The sequence below is a fragment of the Malania oleifera genome, chromosome 2 (assembly GCF_029873635.1).
Source record: "Malania oleifera isolate guangnan ecotype guangnan chromosome 2, ASM2987363v1, whole genome shotgun sequence".
Classification (NCBI taxonomy): domain Eukaryota; kingdom Viridiplantae; phylum Streptophyta; class Magnoliopsida; order Santalales; family Ximeniaceae; genus Malania; species Malania oleifera.
This window is the reverse complement of record NC_080418.1, coordinates 143,102,898-143,120,475: the sequence shown is the minus strand read 5'-3', so window position 1 is coordinate 143,120,475 and position 17,578 is coordinate 143,102,898. Positions and strand designations below refer to the sequence as shown.

General features: G+C 34.6%; 1 protein-coding gene across 4 annotated transcripts in view; it reads left to right on the top strand.

Moving 5' to 3' along the window:
• Positions 1-3,731: 3,731 nt before the first annotated feature.
• The window catches only part of LOC131147846 (nuclear transcription factor Y subunit A-1), a 28,128-nt gene continuing 14,281 nt past the window's right edge, over positions 3,732-17,578 (top strand). The window contains exons 1-5 of one of the 4 annotated variants that reach the window (XM_058097460.1): positions 3,733-3,984; positions 4,678-4,813; positions 5,457-5,771; positions 6,537-6,652; positions 6,783-6,854. In XM_058097460.1, the coding sequence (XP_057953443.1) occupies positions 4,741-4,813; positions 5,457-5,771; positions 6,537-6,652; positions 6,783-6,854 (576 nt within the window). In that variant the 5' untranslated portion in view covers positions 3,733-3,984; positions 4,678-4,740. Of the gene's footprint in view, positions 3,985-4,677; positions 4,814-5,456; positions 5,772-6,536; positions 6,653-6,782; positions 6,855-17,578 lie in introns of all 4 variants that reach the window. The other 3 variants (XM_058097461.1, XM_058097462.1, XM_058097463.1) reach the window with 3 other exon arrangements.

Here is a 17,578-nt window from a genome sequence, read left to right as displayed (position 1 = left end):
ATTGCCAAACCGTTAATTGAGTACTAGACTATAGTTTCATGTGTTTGTAGAAGATTGATGGTGAAGAAGAAGACACCTAAGAAAATGAAACAAATTTCATTCTAAATAGTAATAGAGGTTGTATCAACGGAGGAAGAGATGCCTTGAAACAGAGGGAGACGTCAAAAAATTGTGAAGAAAGCAATTTTGGAATAAGAAATTAAACATAAAGAAGAGAAGCAAAAGAAGCCCAAGATGCAAACCCACCGCCATCCATCGCTCATAATTGTTCAAATTCACTTAAGAATGAGTGTGATTTTGGGGAAGGAGGGGGCTCGCTCATAATTATTCAAATTCACTTGAGAATGAGTGTGATTTTGGGAAAGGAGGGGGCTCACTCATAATTGTTCGAATTCACTTGAGAATGAGTGTGATTTTGGGGAAGGAGGGGGGGGGGGAGCTTGTACACTTGTTGTAGTGATCCAAAAATATAAAAAAATAAATAAATAAGTAAATAAAATTAAAATTAAAATTAAAAAAATTAAATTAATTAATTAATTATTTATTATTATTAATTAAATAATATAATATTATATATATATATATATATATACACACACACATATAAGTAAACCTCTTGAAGGATAAACCTTCAGGAGGTATTCATCCAGAGACTCACGCCACCCCCTCCTCTGAAGAATTCCTGTGCAGCCTCCCTCCGTTTCCCCCTCTCTCTCTCTCTCTCTCTCTCTCTCTCTCTCTCTCTCTCTCTCTCTCTCTCAATTTCTTAATGGATTTGCGGTGGATCGGGAAACGCAAGGTGCCAATGGATTCCTAATTCTACCGCCGACATTACTACTAGAGTGGATTTGTCGTGGGAGCGGCTTAGGCACTATTCCTATGGTAAAACAATTTTTTCCTAATTTCTCAATTTCGCTTTAAATCTGCAGCTAAATCGATGATTGGGCACCACCACGTGGTCCTAGTCGTGATTGTCGTCATTTTGGCGTGGGTAAATTTTTAATTGGGGTTTTCTAGACCCCACTCCAAAGCGAGAGTGAGATTTGGGAAAATAAGTGAATTGGTTATATTTGAGGGTATAACTATTTATTTGAAATTTATGACCCTAAGAAATATTAAAATATTATTTTATTTAGGGTTGATTTAATAGAATTAAGATTTTTAATTTCAGGATTCGGGTGAGCGCTACAGACATCTATTTAGGTACCTATTGGCATAGTGTAAGAAATCAGGTAAGGGGAAAATATATATTAAACCATAATTTTTATGAATTTAATGAAAAATGAATTATGTTATATATACGTGTATGTGTTTCAATATGAGTTTAAAATACCAACCATTTAAATTATGCTTTTTTGAGCTTGGGGTTGTTTATTAGATACATATATGCGAAAATGAACTTATGAAAGTGGAAAATATTTTCAAGATAATTATGTAAGAACTGAAAAGTTCTTTCAGTATATAAATGTTAAATGCTGGTTGGCTTATTTTACAGGTTATGTATGAATTGTATTGCTAAATTATGTGGCATGAGTAGGGAAAAAATTTTGGAGCCCATTCGGAACGGAACCCTAGGCGCAACATATAAAAATGATTGCTTTCGAGTGATTAGGGTTGATATGGTTGTACCTGCGAGAGAGCAAGAGGGAGAGCATTGTATCGCCGCACTCTCTGTGTTTTCTTCTTGATAATATTGAAATCCCTGCAACTCCGTAGACGTAGGCAAAATTGCCGAACCACGTAAATATTGTCTTGTGCGTGTGATTGATTTTTTTTTGGGGTTATTTTTCCTCTATTTTGTTTCTCACAGGTTGCGGGAATTTGTTCTTTATTCCCAACATGAAATATGATATGAATCATGCTGCTTGTATGTGTTAATGCAATCATGTAAACAACTAAAAGATGTTGAGTAAAACAGTTGAAAGATGTTAGGTAAAACAACTGAAAAATGTTGGGTAAAACAATTGAAAGATGCTGGGTAAAACAGTTGAAAGATGTTGGGTAAAATAGCTGAAAAATGTTGGATAAAACAGCTGAAGGTAAATGTATGATAGCTGAAAAATGTTGAGTAAAACAGCTAAAAAATGCTAGGTATAAAATGAAATGAAATGAAAATGGAAATAAATGAAGCAGAAATGAAATGTGAAATGTGAACAATAAAATGGAAAATAACCACTTAAAGTAAAATGAAATGAAAAGTAAAAGATGGAAACATGAATAGTTGAGAAATGCAGAATAATAACAAACAAAATAATGTATTTTAGTATTATCAGTATTTATGCTAGTAGAATGTGTTACGTTTGGGCGAGACAAACTCTTCGCCCGAGGGCTTACTAAGAAAGGCGAGTGCCCTAGTTGTATCAGGTGTAGCAGTAGGCTGCATAACGTGCTAAGGTAGAGGGAAACTACTTGTATGGGTGAGTAAATTTCCCTATTCTTGGGGGCCTTTGTCGATAAACTTTTGTATAAACTGTGTGAGTAGGAAATTAATTTATCACTTAAGGGCTTATGAGTAAGGCGAGTACCCTACATGCTTTAGCTATGACCTTTGGGTTACTTAATGTATCAGAGTAGAGGAGTGCTACTTGTATGGGCGGGTAATCACCCCTATCCTTAGGTAATCTCGTGGGTAAAATATCTTACATGTGTTTGAATAGGATCAGAAAATGATTTTAGAAAATATGTTAATGATTTGCAAATGATGAATAATATGTTATATACAAACCTCATGTTGGTCACACACTGTTTTAATATATTATTTCTTCCCTTACTGAGATGTGTTTCACTCAAATATGAACTTATCTTTTTCAGGACCTCCACGAGATCGAGCTTAGAGAGCTCGAATTGTTATAACCTTTTGAGGAAAATGGTATAATTTTGATAATATTTTAGGATGTAAAAATTTTTTGTTTTATGTTTTATGTTTTATGTTTTAAGTCTTTTGAGAAATGGATGGTTATGAATAATGGAAGTGTAGATTATGTTTTGGAGATATGTATATACGTGAATACAAGTGGAGGCATGGTTTATTATGGTGTGTAGATAGATTTAGAAAACTCTGGTATTATATTTGTTAAAAGATTATAATTATGTTTTCTGTTGCATAAATGATATTAGAATATGGATTATTAGATAAATGAATGAATTAGTAGCACTCCGGACCCACTTAGGGGGTCGGGGCGTTACACTTGTTATTTTGGCTACCTGAGATTGGCCATTAGGGGGGAATCATCTAGCATTATGTTTCAAGAAATGACTATGAGGTCTACATTGGCTAATCATATCTTTTTGGTGTGTTGCCAAACTTGGAAAGTCCTTAACTTAACCTAATTAAATTAATTATCCAAATATGCACTAATTAAAGCTCCAACATCTACTTGAAGACTCTTGAACAAAACAAATAATGCCTTAATCATTTAACAAATAAGAGCACATACTTTGTGAACTTAAAAAAAAAAAAAATTAATTAAATGATATTTTAATTTAAATTTTTTATAAAGAATTTCTTAAAATTTATAAGAATATTTTGAAAAAAATATGAGTAATATTTAAAATATTTTGAGATAATTATTAACTTTTATATCATTCACATCTCATTTTATTTCTTAACTCATGGAAGTTTTAAATAAAAACATATTTTGTTAAAAAAAAAATATTTTTTATTTATAACACCAAATAAATAAATAAAATAAAATTCCAAAACGAAGGGGGCGTAAGGCTCTAAGCGAGCTGTCCATTCCTCTACCAAGTACCACCTACGTGTCAATAGGAAAAAGCGGGTGAACAGACACAGATGACACCGGCGGGGGACGTAATAATCACCCCCTTGTGCGGGTTGAGAGAGACCGGCAAGCTCTCGTCTGGTGCTTTTCCATATATGCTCATCGGGAAGTGCGAAGAAGTGAATTGACTTTGAGGCTCTCTCCCTGAAACGCTGTAAGGGGGCAAGATCCTAGGGTTTGTTTCTTTCATTCTTCGGAGCCGGTAAGCGTCGATTTGCGATTCATTTATTTTAAGTTTCAACGTTAATTGGTTGTTTTGGTTGAAATATGCGTTGTTTAAATTCTAGGGTTTTGATTTTTGGAATGTGTATTTTATATGCAAATCGAAATTGTAGTTGCGGTGGATTTGATTTCTTGAATTAGTCGCCATTGGTAAATTAGTTGCCTGAGTTTGTGATATTAAGTTCTTAAAATCAATGCATGACGGAGCGAAAGCAAGATTAAGGTGCTATTTTTGTGTAGCGATTTGGTAATTTTGATGAACTTTTAGGTGGACATGTGTGTGAATTTGACCTTCTCTCTCTCTCTCTCTCTATATATATATATATATATTAGTTATGTTAGGTTTTGAGTCTTTTGATCATGTGCTTATTTTTAAGGAGCTTGGTTGGTCCTTATCTTTTTTTATGTAGATTCATCCTTTTCATTTTATGTATTTTTTAAAAGTTTGTTTATTAATTTTACTTGTGATTCCCCTTTTTTTTCGAATCTATACTGTTATAATGAGAAATCTGTGTTTGGGATATTGTATATTTTCTTTTCCCTTATAAGTTTCCTTTATCTGCTGTATTAGGCTCTGTTTGTTTTGAGGAAATATTTTTGCAGGTAAAAAAAGTTCTTGAGAAAGAATTTTAATTTTGGTATATGGAATTGTGTTTTCCTTTTCCTTCAACAGACAATGTATTTTCCTAAGGCGATTGAAAATACATAAAAAAAAAAAAGGTCGTGCCTTGGTGCGATGGCAAGTGCCTCCGCCTCAGTACGGGTGGTCTCGGGTTCGAGACTTGGGAGCGGCCTCTCCAAAAATGGGGGTAACACTTGCCGTCTTTGACCTCTCCCAGACCCCACTCAAAGTGGGAGCCTTGTGCACTGGGTTTGCTTTATGGAATTGTGTTTTCCATTTCCTACAACAGACAATGTATTTTTCTAAGGTGATTGAAAATACATGCTGAGTGAAAATTTCTCATGATTCCCCACTGAATATATGACTTTGGCTTTGCTGCCTCCATCCATTTTTTAATTTTGGTCTATGGAAATGTATTTTCCGTTTCCTATAACTATACATTTTTCCTAAGGTCATTGAAAATATGTGACAAATTGTTATGCTTCCTTGCTAAAGTATGAATTTTGCCTTGCTGCCTTTATCCATTCTTCCAAAAAAAGGATATATTTTCAAAGCTTTTCTGGCGGAAAAAAGATTTTTTGATTTTCCTAGAGTATGATTTTTTGCTAATTTGGAACTGCAAGAATTGCCTCTAGTACTTTTTTGCCTGACCCGATTATAATGCTCAATTTTTTTTTAATAAAATTGTTAGTTTAGTTGGAAAGGTGTGACTTTTTGCTTTTATAGAATTTTTTTAAAAATAAATATCTATAAATCTGTTGTATGCTTTTTCTTTTGATGACTATGGGGTCTTTATTCCTTGCTGACTTGGAAATTTATTGTTTTTATAGCCAGTGGTGTGATTGAGTGTGTGACAGTTTTGAGAAGCATGCAATCAAAGTCTAATAAAAAACAATTGGAACCTGCGGTTCATGCCATTCCACCATCTGCGGTTTGTTCAGAACCTTGGTGGCGTAGTCTTGGGTATAATCCCATTTCTACTGCTGTAGTAGGAGGAAACACGTCCAGTTCATCTTCAATTGAACACCCAAATAGCAGCGGCGTCGAATCCAAAGATGGTCAATCACAGTCAAATGGTGGACAGAAGGAAGAAAATGACGATGATGTTAATGAAGATTCACAGACCTCTGCATCTCCACAGTCAGGTTTCTCTTCAAATTGCAAAATAATAACTTCCATAAGAGCTCCTTCACAGCACAATTGTACTACTTCACAACTAAGGTGTGCTATATGTGTCTATAATCCAGCAGCTTGCAACCTTGGCTGTGTGGAACTAAGTGATGTTATATGTGTTTATAATTGAGTAGCTAGAAGCCTTGGTTGTGGGAAGCATGTAATGCCATGGAGGTGTGGTTGGCCATTACAAACTTTGGAATTTGGCTTACAAAAATATGAGAGAGATTTTACAGTTTTAGCGTCTGATCTGCGGAGAACCCCAGAAATTAGTTTGACATTAGCATGATTTGGATCAAAATGCCTTCTTGGGTTCAAGTAATAATAATAAAAAAAAAAAGCAGAAAAGGACGGGGGATACTTCATTTTTGCCTTAGCAAATCTTCCCATGACACCTGCAAATTTTATTGGCTAAAATGCTGGCCACTGACCAAGCGTTAACAAAAAAACACACTTGTATCATGTTTATTCATGTAGTGTTGGACTTTATTTTGGGTTGCTGACTAGCAGCATCTATATTTCCACTCAGCAATATCTAATATCTTCAAAGGAGTACCATTTTGATTTTGTACTTTATATTATTTTTTTAAAACAAGCCATTACTGATGTCAAATATTTTTACTTAATTAATTTTATGATTGTGGCCTTTTAATTTTATTGCCGTATTGCCTTCCACCTGTTTTAGTAGGTGTTATTCTGCATTAATGTAGTAATAACAAACTTGTTTTCAATGCCAGATCGAAATTATGGTCAAGAACCTGAGAATTTGCAGCATGTTGCATCCAGCATACCTGCAGGGAATGATGGAGGTCTGACACAACCCACCCAGCTTGAACTTGTTGGTCACTCAATTGTGAGTGCTTTCTATTTCCTACAAGCAGTTCGGGCTAATAATTTCTGGATGCTTTAATGAAAGTAGGGAGTTCATACTTTCATGTTTTGAAACAGAGGGGAAACCTAGTCTTCTTGCAACTCTTTTGCAGGCATGTGCATCAAATCCATATTCAGATCCATATTATGGGGGAATGATGGCAGCTTATGGACCTCAGCCTGTGGTACATATCGTTGATCGCCTGTGCAATCAATTAAATGTTTTTGTTCTTGATTGGTTTGATTGATGCTAAGTGTTCAAAGTCTAACTGCTTCTCTCTCTTATTTATTTATTTATTTATTTTTATTTTTTTTTCATTTGTGAAATTAGTGCTTTAAAAAAGGGAAGATTTTTCCCTGGGAGATTTATGTCAGCTACGGAATTTTTCTTTGTGATGTCTTTTGATTGGACTGTAATGACAGCTTTCCAAATTCAAATGATAGGTAGTTTACATTAGTTTCTACTTATTGTATGTCAATACATTTTTTTTAATAGGTTATTGTTTCATATTCAAATTTGATGCCATGAGGGTGATTCTTTGGCTGATCGTAAAGTTGTTAAGCCAGGAACCTGAAGGCCACAGACAGAAACAACCTTTTTCCAAATGTGGAGGAAAAAGGCGTGTGGAGGCTGCACAGGGGGTTTCATATCAAAATTTGTTGTGACCCATTTAGGTAGTGTTTGGTTCATAGTAGTCAGAGGTGCGAGGCGAGCCGAGGCGCGAGGCGAAGGCGCGCGCCTCACGAAGGTGAGGCGCACAATTATTAAAATGGTGTAAAATATCTATTTGGGGTAATTTATATATGAACATATGAATATCTAGTGATATTAGAATTTAAAATGCCAAAACATTCAATAAAAAAATTGGAAATTTAATAAAATTGCCAAGACGAAGCCCAAAAGTATCAACAATTCAACATAGTTCAACGTCAAAAGAAAAGAGTACAATAAAAGATTTCAAAATATAAAATCTAAAAATCCTCCTCGATTATCACTCATCATCAACTAAGTCGGTGAAGATATCATCATCTTCCTCTTCATCATCAGAACTGTTTTCTCCAACATCTTTTTCCTCTTCCGTCTCCTCTGCACTATCCACTTGGATTTCATCCTCATCTACAAGTTCCAACATTGTGGTCTGACCCCTAGCACTGGTTGTACTACTAGATGAAGCCCTTCCTCTTCCTTTAGATGATGATGACATATTTGTACTTATTCTTGATCTAGTGTGATGCGGGGGGTTATTTGGTCCAGCAGCTCTAGCAACAGAATCCCAAGTCAAATTATCATCTTCAAACACAAGTTCATCATCCTTATTAGAATCACCATCCATCCTACCAATCAACCACTCATTACTATCATCAATGTGCTTTAGGAGGATGGGATCAATGGTGTCACGTTTGTCGTATCGACGCCTTAGAGTTCGATTATATTTCACAAATACCAAATCATTCAAGCGTTGCTGGGAATAGCCTATTTCTCCTTTTGCTATGAAGCTACAAAAAGTTTAAAGTAATATGGTTAATAATGATTCTAAAAAGCAGTAGATTGGTAGTTCTTGTTCTTTAATAATTAATCCATGATATACTAATGACTTACATGTTTGAATATGCTCCAATTTCTTTTGCAGCCGGTAGCACTACACGTGAGGCTAAGAATTTTTCCAGCAAACTTTTGCAAGTTTGGAGTTGTTGATCCATATGCCATCCACCATTGCGCTGTTATAAAATAAATTTTAAATGAATACCTACTAGGTAAATAGAAAAAATAATTTTCAAAAATGAAGAGGTAGTACAAATGCCACTTTACCTGGTGCTTTTGTCTTCCTTTGTCTCACTGCCAAACTAATTCCAAAGACGCCACTAGCGGCATTGTATTTTTCCAACTCATTTGAAACTTTATCTTGCATTTCAATAGTTGGCAGTAACCTTCCAATACATTTGTACAAACCCGTCATAATTTCTTCATCTTGCAAAATGTTGGGGTTTGAATAGAAAAATTCTGGATTCAAGTAGTGTGCAGCTGCATGCAATGGTTGATGGAGTTGGCATCCTCACCTCATATCAATAATTTCAAATGCCTCCTTGAATTTATCCTCTCTCACAACAAAAGCCTTAGCTATGGCTTCCTTAGCCATATCCATTGCTTCATAAATGTATCCCATTGCAGGCTTCTTTTCCCCATCAACCAAACAGAGTACACGAACAAGTGGACCTGTTAAACTTAAGAGCATAGACGATGGTACTCCAAAATGTAGGCATCAAAACAATAGTAGCTGCTCTTTTGCCAGCCGCCTCCTTTGCCCATTTAGTAGTATTCCAATCTTCAGAAGTAAACATCTTCCTCAAGTTGTTCTTTTGAAGATGGATTGAACGAAGGGTGATGAAGGTAGTTGCAAATCTTGTAACTGCAGGTCTTAGTAACTCCTTTCCTCCAGTGAACTGTCTCATCAAGTTGACAACGCCAACACGATTATAGATATAGCCATTCAAAAAAATTGCCCTTTTCAAAGTTGCATGAATTGAAGGCATCTTCCCAATATCCTCCAAAATTAAATCAATGCAATGAGCAGCACACGGTGTCCAATATAAATGTGGCCTCTTTGCTTCCAACAATCTCCCTATTGAAAAATCAAGGAATGAAGCCATTAAAATATTAAAATAAACAATATATACACCATAGAAAGTAGTTCTAAAAATAAGTTCTTACCTGCTGCAACATAGTTTGACGCATTGTCAGTTACCACTTGAATCACATTTGATTCTCCAATTTCCTCGACCATCTCATCAAGTAATCTATACATTCTATCTGCATTCTTGACAATATTAGAAGCATCAATAGACTTGATGTATATTGATCCCCTTGGAGAGTTCACTAAAAAGTTGATTATGTCCTTATTAGCAACTGAATCTCTCCAACCATCAGACATAATTGAGCAGCCATATTTTGTCCATTCCTCCTTATGGACCTTCAACAACTCTTTCATTCGACTAACTTCCTCCTTTAGGTAAGGAACTCTCACTTCATGATAGCTAAGTGGCTTTATTCCAGGACCATATTGTCCAATCGATTCAAGTGCCACTGCAAAGCTGCTCACACGTACAACATTAAATGGTATCCCAGCATCATACAACCACCTAGCAAAATCCCCCATTGCCTTTTTTCTTAGTTCTTTCTTGCACGCTTCATTTATTGATGTTTGCTTCATCTTCCCTTCTTTCCTAGCTTGAATCGCTTTCTTTGGATCAGGAGTAAAAAACAAGTCTATAGGCCCCTTCTATTTTGGTTTCTTCAAGTTGGATTGGTATGATCTTTTACTTCCATCACTAGTAAACACTCTCTTGCCACGAATGTCAATTTCTTGAACTTCATCTTCTTCATCTTCACCGTAATGATCTATATCATCAAAGTCGGGCAATAACTCATTTTCCTCCTTTTCCATATCTTTCTTCAACATATACTCTTTAATCTCCTCACGTACATGTGCAGGGCACTTAGAGCATTCTTTCACATTTCGAAATCCTCCGACAATGTGTTGTTTTGCCCGAAATATTCCTCCCCTTGTGACTTTAGCACAAAAATTGCAAGTCAAATTATTTCTATTTTTTTGATCCTCCAAATGTGCATACTTCCATGCGGGATCTTTCTTTGCCGAGGCCTCACATCCAGAACTAGAATCCATTTAAGATTTTAGACTTGGTATCCCGTATCCTAACTGAAAAAACAATGCATCATATTTAAGACTTACATAATGCATTTCCAAACAAATTAAAAAACAGTAGCTAAATTTCAATAAAAAGAATAAATATTATGTATTAGTTATAATTTATAAACTTACATTAATTAAACTAAATATTATAAATTAAAAAACAGTAGCTAAATTTCTGTAAAAAAAAAATAAATATTATGTGTTAGTTATAATTTGTAAGCTTACATTAATTAAACTTAATATTATAAATTAAAAAACAGTAGCTAAATTTCTGTAAAAAAAATAAATATTATGTTATTAGTTATAATTTATAAGCTTACATTAATTAAACTAAATATTATAAATTAAAAAACAGTAAGCTTACATATAAAGAAGAAGAAGAAGAAGAAAAAGAGCAGTCAGCAGCACGCAGCAAGCATGCAGCAGGAAGAAGAAGAAGAAGAAGAAGAAGAAGAAGAGAAGAGAAACAGCAGGCAGCAGGACGCAAGTAGCAGCAGCAGCAGAAGAAGAAGAAGAAGAAGAAGAGAAGCAGCAGGCAACAAGATGCAAGCAGAAGAAGAAGAAGAAGAAGACTTACAAAGGTTTGAAGGCTTAAAGACGATCTCCAGCTGGTTCAAAATGTTGAAGGCGACGTGACGAACTCACGTCGTGCTCGAAGGCAGTCAGACGAACTCACGACTGCTTTGAAGGCAGGCAGACGAACTCGCGAGGGCTCCGGCTGGTTCGAAACGAAGTTGCGCAGGTCGTGCTTCTTCAAAATGTTGAAGATGAACTCACGATCTTGGTCGAAGCTCAAAGACGAAGTCGCGAAGGCTTCCGGCTGGTTCAAAGGCTCGCAAACGAACTCACGAAGGGCTTCGAATGGTCGAAAGGGGCTAGGGCTCTGTTCGTTTGAGTCGAATGAGGGATACGAGTCTAGCTTGGGCTATTTCTCTCGTTTAAATGGCTTAAAAAAACACAAGGCGCACCTCACTGCGCCTCGTGCTTCACTGCGCCTCGTCTCGCCTGGGGTCGCCTCTTGCAGGTCGCCTCGCCCCACCTGGTATAAGGCGCCAGACTCATCGCCTCACTGCGCCTAGGGGTGCGCTTTTAACTACTATGGTTTGGTTCAGAGTTGGAATCGGAATCGAAATCAGAATTAGAATTGAAATTCACCGGAATCGGAAATGGAATGCTAGATTCCTCTCTCATGTTTGGTTCGACATAAAAACGGAATCAAAATTGTATTATAGTGTTTGGTATATATAGGCATAGGAATTGAAAATGAGCCTAGTTTATCAATTATGTCATTATATTATAAAAAATTTATTCAATTAATTTAATATGGAATAATAATATTATAGATATATAATTATTATATAATATTATTTTATTAAGATATATAGTAAATATTTTTTTACAATAAAATCATTTTGATAATCATGTACTTGATTATACTTTGCATATTATATTTTATTATTATTATTATAATTATTATTATTTTGTTTTAATTATGTTATTAATATTATATTTATAAATATTATATTCTAGTATGTAATTTATTAAATATAAATAAAAATATCATATATTATCGCACTATAAAATAATTTATTATTTAATGTAAAATAATAATATAATAAAAAAACCATCAAAGCATTATATTTTATTACACAATAGTATTTTATTCTTTATTTTTATATTATATCATTATTAAAATTTACTGTTATATATTTTTATTAATGATATTAATAATTAATATTTTATTTTATTTTAAGGTTATACATAATAATATAAAAAATAATCATACCACAATTATATCATAGTATTCTATAATTTAATATTTTTATGTGTTATAATATTATTATATATAATATAATTATTATTTATAATATAATTATTATTTATATTAAAAATATTATTATATGTTTATATTTAATGATGTCATAATATTAATATTTTTTTTAAATATATGTAATATTATATATAGTACTATATTAATATTATTTTGTAGTATATATTTTATTATATTATATAGAATATTATATTATAATATATATGTTCCCACGTATATTTAATATACAATAGTTATTATATTTTTTTCTATACTATATCATTATTAAATTTTGTTGTTATATATTTACAATTGATGATAATAATAAATATTTATTTTATTTTTTAAGATTACAAATAATAATATAACAAATCAATAATCATACCACAACTATATCATAATATTTGTTATTTAATATTGTTATATTAATTTTTATATGTTATAATATTATTATATTTAATAAAATATTAATAATGATGATTTAATATTGATTTTAATATTTTTTTAAAATTTATGTAATATACAATATATTATATTAATTTAAATTATCTTATTATAATAAATACTATGTTTCTAGGAATTAGGATTTGATTTCAGAGTAAAGAGTTGGGGAATCAAAATGTAGACAAAAGGGGGAATCCCATTCCTGCATGGAATGGGAATCGGAATGAGATTACTATAAAACAAATGCTTTTTTTTTTTTTTTGATAACTTGGGGACTCCAGCCACCATCGCGCAACTTTGGACACTATGGTGCGGCATTGAATCCGAGGGGGTGGAAGTCGCCTGCCAATTGACGCATCCCTGGTAATTCACTAGCGTAATGCCTTAAGGGGGAATCGAACTCGTGACCTTGGAGCCACGAAAGTCACAAGTCTCCCTTACTACTTGAGCTGGCTCGACTGGGCTTATTATAAAACAAATGTTTGGAATGGGAATCAACCACTCCAATTCTGATTTCTTGAGTTGATTCCCAATTACCAAACACCACTTGAAGTTATTGTGCTTTGCAATTCTAAGAGGAGTATTGCGGATGGGGCCTTTTAAGCACTGAAGGCATTCTCCCGATAAATTATGCTGTAGGAATGTCTTTTTTTAGATGCAGCTGAAAGAAATCAAAGGATTAGTTGGTTATAGACGTTCTTCTTTTCAATGGTATATATAGTTTCTCTTTTCAATTGGCTTTTGCTAAAATTGCACTTCTTCCTTCTCTTGTAGAAACTTTGTTAGTCTAGCCATTAGGATTAAGGAAGTTTGGAGGCTTACTTTCTCTAGGATTGGTGGAAATAAATAATTCTCTCGTGGACTAGGTGATATGTTGTTTTCTTTGGTGGAAATGGAGCCTAGGCAATGGTAGAATGATATGTTGAAATGGAGTTCTAATTGCGAAGCTATTAAGGAACTTCGAAAGAGAACGAGGCTTTGCTCCATAATTCTTTTATATGAAGACATTATGGTTTCTATAATGGTAAGATTTCAAATAAGTAAATGTGGGGGTCTTTGGGTGTTGTTCAAAGTTTATTGCTGTAGAGTAGGGTTCTTACCTCTTTGCATCAAGCCATTATTGAGTGATTCTAGTTTTGGATTTTTGCCAAAGAAGATGGTCTTTACTCAATCAAGTGAGCCAATCTTGAGCATTAATAAGTCCCTAAAACTTGAATGTTAGACTGGATCCATTCCAAGATAAAAGTGTGGTCTTTGTACATTTGTTCCCTTCTAATTTGTAGTGTGAAATTTTGTTGTGTGTTGTCATCTTTGATAAAAAGGTGTCAAATTTCCTCTTTACAAAATTTCTATGAACTATTGGAATTTATTTTGAGTATGATCGAAATTTATAAAAAAAAATTGGCCCTTCATCAATTTGAAGCAACCAAATAAAGCCAATAACAACACAAGGAAATCATTGTTATCCCAAAATAGCTGCATAGGCAAAGAACAACAATTTTTAGGGCGGGAGTTCAGCTCTAGCAATATGCTCTAAACACTATGATTTTTTTTTTCCCACAACTTGCTTCTACCTTGCTTCTCCCTAAACCTCTTTAAAAAAAAAAAAAAAGGAAAGCCTTCATTGAACTTGGGCATATAACCAATTTTCACCAAATAAAACAAACAACTTGTCAACAAACTCCAAGCTATAGAGTATGCAAGAAAAAAATGGTGCTTTGTCTCACCACACATGACACACAATGTTGGTGTTAATAGAGCTAACCCTTCAACTCTTCTCTTTTGCAATGAAGCCCTCCATCGTCACTGTTTGCCAAAATATCAAACCCTATCTTTAGGTACATTATTGTTGGAATTGGTATATTCCCAAAAAAAGGGGGGGGGTGAATTGGGTATTTAAAAAATTTCTCCTAGGTTCAACTAATCCAACAACAGTATACCACAACCTAGGGTCTATCTAAATATTTCCCAATCATTCACAATATTTAAATCATGCACACATTCATAATTAATTAAATCTAAGCATACATGTGTTGGAAATTAAAGTGCAGGAATTTAAAAGCAGACACAAGAAATGTTATTGGGGTTCGGCCAATACTGCCTACGTCCCCGCCTCAAGCTAACAAGTAAGAGGATTCCACTAAGTTGCTTACTTCACGGGTGGAGTGACCGGTTACAACCAGGTTAATTAACGGGGTTGACCACAACTTACAAACACACCTTATCAGGATGGTGTACCTAACTTTCCTAATCGGGTTTAAGCCAATTCGGAACTATTTACAAGGCTAGTCGCCCTCATCCGACCATATGTCGGGAATACAATAGATATAACAATTTGAGTACAATCAATGTGTACAAATACAGTGCTTATGTACCGATGCGCTCAAACAATAATGAATGCACTCACAGTTAATAGTATTTATGCTCAAGTGATATCTTGAATATTTAATTCAAGATAATATATTCAACTAGTGAATATTTAAGGTAACCTCAAAGACCCTATCACACAAATATTTTATCAAATACAATCACTGCAGATACTTAGGGTTTAAGCTTGCAAAAGATTTATCAAATAAAGTATGCAAGCTTTCGAATTTGGCAATAAGGATGCCAAGACTCAGAAGCCAAAAACACAATTTTCCCAAACAAATATTTATATGTGAAATATTGTGGGAAAATCACACAAGCAATTACTCTCAAAAAGATTTTCAAAACATGTGGTATTGTGAGAGTATATTGCCAAGGAAAATGATTTGAAATATGCACACAATAAAACAATCAAATCTTCCTACACCTTGCAATTGATTTGCAAGTGAGGAGAACAAGAAAAACAAACTCTCTATTTCAGAATGATATTTGCTAAATGTATGTAAGAGAGAGTGAAAAAATATGCTTGGAATATTGAGTATATAGCAAAAGGGGTATAAAATATTTGAGAGAATATTTCCTATTGACTTTTGCTAATCGCCACCTAATTAAGACAAATGAGGGGGTATATATAGATATCCCTCAAATTTTGATCGTTGGGGACCTATTAGGTATTTTGGAAAATGTTTAAGTAGGGTTAATAAAAATTAACCACGTTTTAACCTTGGTAAAATTCGAGCAACCCGAGAGGTTCGATCGACCACTTTTGAGGTTCGGTCAACCGGGGTGCTTAGTTTGGTCGACCAAGGCATATTTGAACTAAGGAGATGGTCGACCAATCTTAAGACAATTTCAGAACCTATGAGGTTCGGTCGACCAGCTTGAGTTTGGTTGACCAAACTTGGGTGTTTGGTCGACCAGCCCATTTTTCTTCTATAAGTTCGGTCGACCAAGGTGTTGGGATCACTCCACGTGCCAGTTCGGTCGACCAAGGCGTTGCTGTATATTCTGTGGTCGGTCGATTGAAGGGTTAAACGGTTGACCCTGGGGAGGTTTGGTCGACCGAAGATCTCTGTGTATTTGAGTTCGGTAGACCGAACATGCCAACCTTGAGCATTTTGGTCTTTTTCTTCTTATAAAGTTACCCCTGGGTCTTTTTCATGCAATGTTGTGGGTCCTATGGTCTGACTAATGCTTTTGAGTTTTGTCGTGAAAATCTGGCGTCGATCGACCGCAGGGTCGACCAAAGGGTGATTCCTAAGGTCAACTATGGTCTTGAGCATATAAGCCTATCATGCATGAGATGCAGTTATTACAAACCATAAATTAGTACAGACCAAATAATGGAACAAAAATACATATACAATTAAAGCAAATATCTTCTTCTTTTGCTCTTGACTTTTCATGGAATCAACCAGGATAATGTGCTTTAAGTCCGTTCTGCTTTCACTTCACTTTCATATGTGTGATTTGAATGATTAACCTGTTCAAGTATTTAGGCACACACATTAGTAACATTTAGTTTGTCATAATCAAAACCAGGGATCAGACTCAAAAAGTCAACAATTATGATCATGGATGCAAATACCCTCCCTCCTAAATTAAACCTGCTACTAGTAAAGAATCAAAACATTTTCTAGTTGCTCTTCGTGTACTCAGAAAATTGTAGAACCTATACCTGAACCCTTGTTCTACTCACCTGCAAAACATACTTATTGCTCATCTTTGGTAGTATCCTTGTATTTCAATCTGCAAAAAAAAAAGAAAAGAAAAAAGAGGCTTCATCTTGAATGAGAAAGGCAGAGCATGGCACTTAGAGAACCAAACATCGACATTTTTCGATTTCCCTTTCAAAATAGGATTGAAGATGGCTAGAGAAGGAATTTTGTCTTACTCTAATACATCGAATCCTTGGGTGAGAATTTGTAGAGCTCCAAATCATATCGTCTTGCTTCATCTGAGGGTGAACACCTTTGTGAGATTCATGTAGAAAATACTTCAAAAAGGGGCTTTGAGCTCAATGTGCATCCATGACGAGGAGGCATTTGGCTAGAGATCTCTCTCGGAAGCAATAAAGGGAAAATTCGATGGTAATGGTGAACCAACAAGGTACTTAAGACTGAAATGTCTTAATCTAGGTTGTGGATATGCTAATGTTGGCAAGTAGCAACTACTTCACCCAATGCACTAGAAAATATGTGTTCTCTAGGATTGAACCATCGATCAGTTGAATGGGGCAGTCTTTTGGTGACTAGAACCAAAAGGGGAGATTCTCTAAATTTGGTATGTTGGAAGATCAACGAAGACGTATAGAACATAGGTTTCCTTCCTTGGAAGAGATTCAAACTTGAGGGCTAGGCTGCCCTTTGGGATGGTATTAACCCCATGGACGCTAAAGGGGAAAATGCTAGGGTGAGTTCATCTTTGGGCTTAGACATCTGACATATATTTTTTGCGCCCATTCAAGATAACTCAACATATATTTAACATAGGCCCAATTATGTGTTTGGCATAAAAGCCTAATATGGAGTTCTCTATTCCAATGAAGAAGAGCTCGATTGAGTTTGGTCTAGGGTTT